This window comes from Stenella coeruleoalba (assembly GCF_951394435.1).
Source record: "Stenella coeruleoalba genome assembly, chromosome: 10".
Taxonomy (NCBI): domain Eukaryota; kingdom Metazoa; phylum Chordata; class Mammalia; order Artiodactyla; family Delphinidae; genus Stenella; species Stenella coeruleoalba.
The window spans coordinates 21,098,046-21,108,991 of record NC_137156.1 but is presented as its reverse complement, the minus strand read 5'-3'; the positions used below and the strand labels follow the sequence as shown (position 1 = coordinate 21,108,991).

At 42.5% G+C, this 10,946-nt stretch overlaps 1 protein-coding gene across 4 annotated transcripts; it reads right to left on the bottom strand.

Moving 5' to 3' along the window:
• Positions 1-792: 792 nt before the first annotated feature.
• Positions 793-9,873, bottom strand: HMGN4 (high mobility group nucleosomal binding domain 4). Of its 4 annotated transcripts, none has more exons than XM_079935313.1 (4): positions 9,325-9,871; positions 8,633-9,172; positions 3,264-3,356; positions 794-2,729 (listed from the first exon to the last, which is right to left on the bottom strand). In XM_079935313.1, exon 4 carries the CDS (start codon positions 2,649-2,651, stop codon positions 2,379-2,381), a length of 273 nt encoding a protein of 90 aa, XP_079791439.1. In that variant the 5' UTR covers positions 2,652-2,729; positions 3,264-3,356; positions 8,633-9,172; positions 9,325-9,871; the 3' UTR covers positions 794-2,378. The 4 variants fall into 4 exon arrangements, with proteins under 4 accessions (XP_079791441.1, XP_079791439.1, XP_079791440.1 ...); XM_079935314.1 differs by having other exon boundaries at positions 9,110-9,172; XM_079935312.1 differs by lacking the exon at positions 8,633-9,172.
• Between the last annotated feature and the right edge of the window lie 1,073 nt (positions 9,874-10,946).

The window sequence follows — 10,946 nt, the reverse complement described above, 5'->3', positions numbered from 1 at the left end:
TTCAAAACTCTAATGGCATCCCATCATTTTCAGAGAAAAGTGACAATGTGGAGAATCTTCCATTTTCTGGCCCCTGGCTATCTCTGCAATCATATCAACTATCACTCTTACTCTCCCTCACGCCAATTCAGCCACTTCTGCCTCCTTGTTCTTCCTCAGTATGCCAAACATTTTTTTTTTTTTTCGGTACGCAGGCCACTCACTGTTGCGGCCTCTCCCGTTGCGGAGCTCAGGCTCCGGACGCGCAGGCTCAGCGGCCACGGCTCACGGGCCCAGCCGCTCCGTCGCACGTGGGATCCTCCCGGACCGGGGCACGAACCCGTGTCCCCTGCATCGGCAGGCGGCCTCTCAACCACTGCGCCACCAGGGAAGCCCTGCCAAACATATTTTTACCTCATCTGTGCATTTGCTTTTTCCTCTGCTGGAATGCTTTCCCCTCAGAGTCAGTCTCTTATTCCTTTACTTCATTAAGAGCTTATTCTTTTACTTCATTAAGAGCTCTGCTCAAATGTCATCTCATCAGAGAGGACTTCTCTAATCACCCTATCTAAATAGCACCCACTTACACTTGTTTATTTAAAGCACCCTGTCACATACATTTGTGCATCTTCTGCACCCTCCCCCACTAGAGTATAAGCTTGGTGAAAGCAGAGACTTTGTTTTGTTCACTGTTGTACCTCCAGCACTTAGACAATGCCTAGAACTAGAAAAAGGAAAAGAAGGTACAATGACTGTGAAGAAACAAAACAAAAAGAATATAGTTATCTATGTAGAAAGCCCCAAAGAATACACAGACATAAGAATTAATGAGTTTTAGCAAGGTTGTTGAATATAAAAATTAGCTGAAAACAGAAAATGTAGCAACTAAAAACATACCATATAAAGTAGCATCCAAAAGTGTACAGTCCCTAAGAAATATTAACAAAAGAAAACGTTTATGGAGAAAATTATAAAACTTTATTGAAAGACATTTAGAAAGCCTAAATAAATGGAGAATTATACCATGTTCATGGATTGGAAGACTCAATATTATAATTAATCTATAAATTTAATACAAATCCAATAAAAATTCCACCTTTTGTTAGTTTGATTTGGAACTTGTCAATCTAATTCTAGAAGTTATATGGAAAAGCAGTTGGCTAAGAATATAGCCAAGATACTCGAACGAAGAAAAGTTTGGTGGTGATGTTAAAGGTGGAGGTGGTATTTGTCCTGAGATATCAAGACCTTTTTCTAAAGTTGTAGTACTCAGGATTGTATAGTATTGCCACAAGGTTGGACAAACTGACCAGTGAGTCAGAATCGAAACCATCAACAGACCTCTCCCAGCTCCCCCCACCCCCGCCCCGTGCGAAAGAAACTTGATTTATGAAAAAAGCCACTATTACAGATCAGTGGGGAAAGGATGAACTTTTCAGAAAAGTTGGGACAACCAAGTGGTTGGGACAACCACTTACCATATGGAAAAAATATTATATTGAATTACTATCTCATATTTTTGCAAAAATCAGTTCAGGGAAGACTAAAGACAAATGTGAAAAGCAAAACTATAAAACTTTTACAAGGCAGTAAAGGATATCTTTATGACTTGGAGTAGGAAATGATCCCTCCCCTCCCATGAAGCCAACTTGTATCCAGCTTTATAAGATACTTTTCAAAAATAGTTACTTCCAGCAGGACATGGGTGACAATCCGTAACATCTTACAACTTTCAAACTCCCCTCTCCAAAAAGTCAGCAAAGTCTGTTGCTGCAATGAACAGGAAAGGTTTTCAGAAAGGGTGAATATTTCACATGAGGCATATAAGAGCTTTTCACAGGTCACCTCTGACATGGAGGAAAGGAACTAAAAACTCCAGGACTATTAATGAGATGATCCACAAACTACAAACAGGAATCCTGGCTCTTTTGAGCAATACCATCTTGATGTCATCACTAGAAATCCTGAGTGTTGTTACCTGACGCAGCTGATTGTAGGGGTGCCAAGGCCGCATCATGACTCTTGGTTTCAGGAAGTCAAGGATGTGTTTTTGATGGCATCAGGAAAGGAGAAGACATGAAGTTTTGCTTCCCCACACGGTAAGGCTTCTGAGCCATAGTGGCTGTCATGTGTGAATGTCGGAGAATCTCTCCTGGGAACCAAGAACAATCTTCAAATACGATAGAAAATTCTGTTTTCCCCCATTTCAATCCAGCTTCTGAAACATTCTACTAGTGGTTATTTTGCCCTTTCCACAAAAGATAACAACAAAGCGTCTTGTGTGCTAACAACATAACTTAAAAAAAAAAAATCTACGTTTTTACAAAATTTGATTTAAAAAAAATAGTATTTCAAACAGTAGAGTCACTAGAAGTACAGAGCTATCAAAAATGTATACTTCACTTGGCATCCCCGGTGCCTTCTGCTTTCTGTGACTGGACTGTGGAGGCGTCTCGGTTTTTTGCAGGGTTGTTCCCATCTTTGTTGCCTTCTGCTTTCCCCTTTCTCCCTTTGGCCAGCTTCTCTCCCTTCTTTGCAGGGGCCTTTTTTGCCCTGGGCTCTGGTTTTGGAGGGGCAGGTTTAGCAGACAACCGTGCCGATCTCCTCTGTGGCTCATCCTTCACCTTTGCTTTGTCACCTTTAGCATCTCCTTTTGCCTTTCTCTTGGGCATGGTGGCAGTAGTGCCTGGCAGATGGCTTTACCAGCCCAAGTGGTTCTTCTGTCTTTCTCACTGCTCCTAGAAAGATTTCTTTAACAAGACACAAAAAGTGTAAACCGTAAAGGAAAAGTCTGACAAATTTAACTACATTAAAATTCAAATTTGACTATATTAAAATTAGTAATTTTTATATAGCAAAAAGATGCATAAAAAGAAGATAAGTTATAAGCTGGGGAAAAGATATTCATAACACATATAACTGACAAAGGATTAGAGTCCAGAATATGTAAAGAATTCCTACAGATCTATGAGAAAAGGACAAAATGAAAATTTAAAAACAATGGGCAAAAGTGTTAATACGTACTTCTTAGAAAAAGCATGAATGGTGAATAAGCAAAAAAAAAAAAAAAGGTCAACTTCATTAGTAATATGGGAATGAATATAAAAATCACAGGATATAACATTTCACATCCATCAAATTGGTAAAAACTATATTGTCTGACAATATTAAGGGCTCAGCAGATGTGGAACAATTAAAACACATACACTGCTAGGGTGTGTGTTTATATGTGTGTAAATTAGTGTGTGGCATTATTTAAAGCAATTTCACTTCTAGGTGTTTACCTGGAGGAATTCTTGGGGCTGTGCACAGGAGACCCCTACAAGAATGTTTCTAGCAACCCTGTAATTTCAAAAACCTGGAAACCATTCAGTGTCCTGCAATAGAATAGATAAATACATTTTGGTAATATCTATGCAAGGGAATACTATGCAGCAGCAGAAATGAATAGATTACAGCTATATGCAAAACCATGGACGAATCTCAAGAACATAATGTTGCGCAAAAAAGAGCGAGTTACAAGATGGATCTACAGTATGGATCCACAGTATGGATCCATTTATAAATGTAAAACTAAATGACTTGTTTAGGCTACAAGTAGGTAGTCAAAAAAGCAAGAGATAAATTTAAAAATCAGGACAGTAGTCACCTCAGGGAGTTAAGAAAAGGATGGTGGTTGGACAGGGCATGGGAGTTCTCTTCCTTAAACTGGAGGCGGGTGGGGAACAACACAGGGGTAATACACCATTATTCTCTATATTTTACAGAGAGTGATTTTATGTGTCTGCTCAAGAATAAAAGCCACTTTAAGAAGGTGCGCAGCCCCGAGCACAGAGTCAAGGCCACACAAATAGACGTGATTTATTTCGATTTTGGGCAATTAGGACCCAGGTCCATGGCTGGCATTCAAACACTGTGGGACTTTTTTAAAGCTCTGGGACAAAACTAGCCACTCACACCTTCTGCCCCACCCCTGAAAATGTTTCCTAGGGAATTCTGTAACCCTATGCCCTGCCCTACTCCACAATGTTTTATTTTAAGAAAAAAAAATTATTATCTTTTCTCTAAATTGCTCCAGAGTTTTGTTTTGTGTTTTTGCTCGACCTCACCATCTAGATAGAATGGGCAAACATGGTCCTTGAGCAAACTTAGATTTTTTTTTTTTTGAGCAAACTTAAAGATTTGATTTTTATGTTCTTTGGATAACAAAGGCAACCACCTGTAAATGGTGCGAAAACATCAAATTATCACTTGGTAATTTGATTATATGATAATTTCGTTATCTATTTTTCTATTTTCTATCTACTTTCATTATCTATTCTTCCCCCATTTTTCCACTATGACTAGAATTTCTGGAAATTTTGCAGTTTTCCTTTCTTCTCATGGAACAGAGGGAGATGTGAGAGTTAGTATAAAGAAGAGGGAAGAAGCCAAAGTGGGAGTGCGCCTTGAATCAGTCATTATTTCCCTTGGTACCTTGTAAGGAACTTTGGGAACAGAGATTAAAAATTGAGAGGAGAAACAGTTCTAATCTCACGTTGAACAGCAGTTCACTGAAAAGCTAATAAGGAATTAGTTGGGCCCTTCTCTTCCCTTACTGTGCTCTTGCCTTGCCTCTAAATATTCTAAATTACTGGTGGGTCCAAAAGTCCCGGTTGCCACAGAGACACCCTGCAATTCTGCTGACCCAGCCAGACCCAACCTACTCGCTCCCAAGGACATCTTTCCCTAGACATCACATGAATTTATGCCTAGTTTACTTTCTCCCAAATGCACCACTAAAGAAATGTTTGGACAATTCTTAAAGAACAAAAGTGTTGTGTTGTTGTTGTTGTTGTTTTATCCAAAATCGAACACAATGAAGAAAAAAATGTGCAAAGAAAATAATTGAGAAGGATGCCAGAGATCACAAAGGTCAACTCTGGGTATGGTAATGGTGTGCCCAGAAAGGAACAGGGAGGAAAAGACAGCTGTTCTTACCATGAAGAAAGCAATATTGAGAGATTTTTTACAGCATGAAAATCATTTGGTCTAATATTGGGTGACTTGTTTTGCGCCTGTTGCCCTAATGCTCCCTTTTACTCTCAAAAGTGTGCCAACTTGGACAATAAATAAGGTCACCCTAAATACTCTGCATATATTCTTAAAGGTCTTTTTGTTACCAGAGAATGAGAGAGGAAACCAAAGTGAGAGCTTCTGTTCTACGACACACCTCCCTAAACAATGGACACTCCATACCATTCTCCTTCCATCTCACTCCAAAATTGTGTTTCTTAGCCCATGTCCTGTCCTGGGAATGCTCACAGTCTGTTTCCTAGGCTCAGTCTTCATGTTGGATCCCTTGCAGTCCATCCCAAGCAGGGGAACCACGATCGGCACGTGTCAAAGGCCCAAACACAGCAGGTGACAATAAAGATAAACTCAAGGAAAAGAGGCCACTAGCTGGATTCTGGATCTGAATATATGAATATAGATTAGTTCCTTGAAACTCACATTTAGGAAGCTTATCAGGAGAACAGGTGGCTGACCTTACAAATATAGGAGACAGATGCACAAATAATGAAAAAGGGCTGGTGGGATAAAAGGTTATTTCATTTTCATGAAGGCCAAGGAGGTCAGGGAGGGAGAGGCTCTCACCACACAGTGGTGTTAATTTAAAAGAAATTATTTGAGATGGAGAACAGGGAAGATTTTTAGGGCAATGAAATTATTCTGTATGCTACTGACTGTAATGGTGGATACATGACATTACGCACTGGACAAAACCCATAGAACTGTATACAGAGCATGGAACCCTAATGTAAATAATAATAAGAATCAGTTAACAATAATAATTTGTTAATAATAATGTATAAATATTGGCTCATCTATTGTAACAAAACTACCACACCAATGCAAGTAGTTAATAATGGAGAAAATGAGGTAGAGGGAGGAGAAATATATGAGAACTCTGTACTTTCTGCTCAATTTTTCTGTAAACCTGAAACTGTTCTAAAAAAAATAAAGTCTACTAACTAAAAACAAATAAATACATTTTAAGAATTAAAAAAAGAAAAAATAATGTTAGGTAATAAAATATATAAGTCATAGGATTACAAATATTCCATCATGCATGTGAATAAAAAGAAAAATTATTAACTGGCAGATAAATCTTTTTTTTAAAGACTTTTTTTTACTTTAAAAATTTTATAGTTTTTTAAATTGAAATATAGTTGATGTGCAATATTATTTTAGTTTCAGGAGTGGCAGATAAATCTTTTAAGTAATATAACTTTTGGGAATACAGAGATTTATCAATGAGGCAAGAAATTATCAAGACAGATACTGAGGTTATTTTCCCAAGACATGGCAACAATTTTAAAAGTTGTAGGAATCTAACAATTCCCTTTTGTTAAAATAACACTTTCCAGGGCAAAATTATATTAACAGACAACAGAACAAGTTAGTGCAATTTTTGAATAACATGTCTTCATATTGTAAAGAACTGGACTGAAATTCTTGTGAAAGTCTCAGTTTAACTCTTCATTTAATGAACTTGCTGGTTTTAGGATGTGGAAAGGTATCCCTCTTAACAGCCTCAAGGGGAGAGGGAACATCCATTTCTTAGAGTCCTTTTCTTACCTATGAAGACTTGAATTTTTTTAATTTTAGAAAAAGACCTATATACTTAAATGTACTGACAGAAATAGCCTAAAAAAAAAGACTAATAGAGAAATAAAAAGCAAACGATGTATTTCTTCTGCAATAAAAATATGCAAATGATTAGTAAGATGAGGAGATGCAGGTATGCTAAAATCTTCTGCAAAGTTAACTTCTGGGAATTCCCCAAACTGTTTCAATAATACACAAAACACACCAATCTCTGTTCCCAGAAATGGGCTGAATTTGTGTCCGTGCCCGCCCCCCCCACAAATTCATAAGTTTAAGTCCTAACCCTCAGTACCTCAGACTGTGACTGTACTGGGAGATGGGGCCTTTAAAGAGGTGATTAATGTAAAATGAGGTCTTATGGGTAGGTCTTAATCCAATATGACTAATGTCATACTGGAGATTAGGACACAGACAATACAAAGAGAGAGAGGACCATGTAAGGATACAGCAAGAAAACCAAACCTGCCACCACCTTGATCTTGGACTTCCAGCCTCCAGGACTGTGAGAATATAAATTTCTGTTATTTATGATATTCAGTCTGTGACATTTTGTTATGGCAGTCCTAGCAAACTAATACAGAAGGAAAGAGTATAAAGATCTCAATGACCTATGATGCATCTCGGATTAGATTAATTTTGATGTTTTACCCAGCTCTCAGAATATTTTTTCCATGTTTTTTTTTTCTCTTTCATCATGAGTCTCTCTCCAGTATCCAAGGACCAAATCCCACCTCATCCAATACACACTCCCACGCCATCCCCAGCAGAGGCACATTTTAGCAACGTCCTTTCGCTCCCTTGACCGTTACTGAGCTGGGTTCCAAGGAGTTTGTTCTAACTTGGGGTCTAGTCTCAATCCCACCCCAAAGCCAGAAGGCCACCCTCTTCTCTCTGCCTCTTATTTATGGAAAGATAGTTAGCCTCGGGGCTGGAGAGAAGACTTGGAAGAAGATTACAACATCAAGCTTAGGAAGGAGAGAATAGAGGATATAGTAAAAATAAATAAATAAATAAAAGACCCTATTCAAGGTGCAGCGCTATACAGGAGCAAGAGGTCACACAGCATCAGCCACTCCCCAGGGCCTATTTGTTCTCCACCTTTCAAAGGAAGTATCAGACAAGGTGAGCAGCCCAGGAGCTTCCATTTGAGGTTAAATGAGGGAGACTGGGGGAGGAAGGGAGGGATAGTGGGAGAAGGTGAGAAAGGGCAGAGTGTCTAAAATGGTAGGGCTGCTGCTTCATCTTGCCAGAACACACCTGGTTTAAAGAGAAGGAGAGAGCCATAAGCTTCAAACAGTCACCCATCTGCAACAGGTTGGCGTGGGGCACACTCAGCTTCCCAGCTAAAGTATTCCTGCCCCTTGGCATCATAGAAAGATGGAGAGGACAAATCCCCATCACCTCCTAGGCCCAAGACCCTTGCTCCTCGCAGGGCACCACATTAACTCACCTGTATTTCTGAGTGGTATAGAGGGAATTTTATTATTTTTAAAAAAATTTTTAACATCTTTATTGGAGTATAATTGCTTTACAATGGTGTGTTAGTTTCTGCTTTATAACAAAGTGAATCAGCTAGACATATACATATGTCTCCATATCTCCTCCCTCTTGCGTCTCCCTATAGAGGGAATTTTAAATGAAAATGTATTAGACAAATTTGCACTGAGCACCTGCCAAACTTATTGTCTCGCTAACAAGGGAAACTACAAGATGATAAAAGCATTGGTGTTTCAGAGAAGCTATGAAAATGGAGGAATAATAGGGCTGGGGAAGGGATGCCTATACAAGTTGCCTGTAAAAAAAAAAAAAAAAAGGAAGGGAGGGAGGGAGGGAGGAAGAGTAAACAGTTTATTCTTGTCTTATGGCCATAAAAACATCACATTCCTGTCAGTCATTTGAGGGAATCTGGAGCGATGCGATCTGAGACACTAGGCCTTGGCTATCTCTTAGAAACAGTAATAATAATAATAATACATCTAAGAAGAAGATCCTGAGAATATACCTGAGGCTGTTTGGTGTTATATCAAGAGTTCTTTCCCAGAAAAGCATTTGATAGATCCAATTAACATGGAAGCAGGCCATGTCAGAAACAGCGGTAAGAGGCCAGACACCAGGGCACAAGTCCTGATTTTAAACAAGTGCTGCCAGTGACCTTTCTCAAGCTTCAAGGCAATACGCAAAATCCACAGTTGCCCCATTTCTTAACTTTGGGATCTTTTTTTTCTTTTTGACAGGAAGAGCAGAAGGCCAAAGCGGAGGAAGACTCGGCCCTTCGGGGTCCCCTCGGGAGGGGGCACCTCGTAAGCTGGGGAGGGGAGGCGAGAAAGAACCCAGGCCAGGGCAGCCCAGCCCACCCGCCACGACCTCTTCCAGGCCACGGCCCTGCTGGCCCAAAGCTTTCAAATCCCCTCCTCGCCTCCCTTTTTTCTGCTCTTCAGTCTCTGTGGGGACTTATCCCAGAAGGGCCTGCGATCTTCACCTCCCGGCTTCCGCTTTTCCCAGGGATTCACACTCGAAGCCCAGGAGAGCCACTGCAGCTGTTCTGGAGAGTGGAAAGCAAGGGGGAAATGTCGGGGGCCCGAGGTCACCTAATCACGACGAGGGCCAGATTGCAGGAGGGTCCCAAATCTATGGAGGGCGGCGGGACTACCCCCATTTCCCGGAGACGCACGCTAAGGCCCCCAAGGTACTCACCCGAGTCTCGCGGCCGTGTGAGGGGCGCGAGGCTGCCAGCTGCGGGCCTGCCGCGCAGGTGCTCTCGGCTGGGGCAGGGCCGGCGCGGACAGTGGGCCAGCAAAGAGACGCCCGGAGCCGGGCGCTGCCGGGAACAGGAAGGCAAGGCGAGGATGCGCTTCCGGGGCTGCGGGCGTCGGGCCGCCTTGCAGAGCCGGGGACAGCCCGGTTCTCCCCCTCGCGATGCTTGTGTCCGCCTCCGGGGCCGCGGGCTCCGGACCCACCTCGAGCAGCGTCGCTTCAGCACCACAGCCTGGGGCAAGAGAGACAAGAAAAGGAGGCGTGAAGAGTTTTTAAATAAATGGAGTTTTAAAGGATCCACACAGGTAGGGGGGGGGGGAAAAAAAAAAACAACAACGCTGTTTCCGCCCGGTTTCGAACCGGGGACCTTTCGCGTGTGAGGCGAACGTGATAACCACTACACTACGGAAACTCAGTGGAAACTGCTCACCCCTGCTGATAGTTCTCCCGACAGAGCACGCCCCTCCCTCCCTCCCACTTCCTCACTTCCTCCCCCCCGCCCCGCCCCCCCCCCGCCGCTTCGTCCCAGCAAATGTGCGTGGTTAATATGCGCGTGCGTCTTGTACCACTCTCCCAAATCAGAGAGGCCAATTAGATGCGCAAACCAAGCCCCTGCAGCGTACAGATCTGAAGCGAAATTCTTAATAATTTATTCTGGAAATGACCGGATGGCGGAGAACAAAAGAGACTTCAATCCCTTCACTATTACTTCTCAATCTGAACTTCTGGATCTTAATTTCTTCCTCATTGCTTACCAGGTTACCTCAAACCCATCCTCCAGCAGGAATGAGCTGGTGGGGCTGGGCGTGACACGGGGCCCACGCACGTTTCTCAGTCTGGCTTTGGCTAGTGCCACCGCATGGCCGGACGCGGAATTTGCTCTGCAAAGGAATGTTGACCCTGGCTGTGGTCAAAAGCGGGGCCTTCTCACTCCTGAGACTTCCAGGCAAACTTCACCTTGTAATGGATTTTCTAACTCCATTGGGTTCCTCAGTGGTCGGCAGAGGAAAGAAGTAAAACGGTGATGTGTACTCCGAGCCAGCCAGGAGTCGAACCTGGAATCTTCTGATCCGTAGTCAGACGCGTTATCCATTGCGCCACTGGCCCTGCACCTGAGCAGCTAGCAGGCGGGCATGCCTTCATCAGAAACCAGGCGGCGGCAGCCGGTCCACCTTGTGGGGTCTGCGCCTGGCCCCGAAAGCCCCGTCCTCCTGGCTAACTCAGACTGCAGCGCGTGGCCTCCCCAGGCGGCCAGTTAGCCTGCACGGGCCCTAGCGTCTGTGCTGCTTTCTCAGTCTGTCTGTACAGACCCTGGCATTCTCTGCCCCAGTACCATCTCTTCGTTCATGCATTCATTCATTCAACCAATATGGCACCGGAAATACAACTGTGAAGAAAACAGAGGTGATCCTTGCTGTCAAGAAGATTGCATGGACGTAGCGAAGACGATAATAAAGCACTAAATAAATAAAATAATGGTGATAAGCACTTAGAGGAAAAAAGACAAACGGGAAAGAGAATGGAAAAGCCCAGCAGGAAAGGTTATGAACAATAAATACGGG

Bases quoted from the DNA above. Each gene is read 5' to 3' on its own strand.
- HMGN4 (XM_079935315.1), bottom strand. From the start codon at position 2,651: ATGCCCAAGAGAAAGGCAAAAGGAGATGCTAAAGGTGACAAAGCAAAG.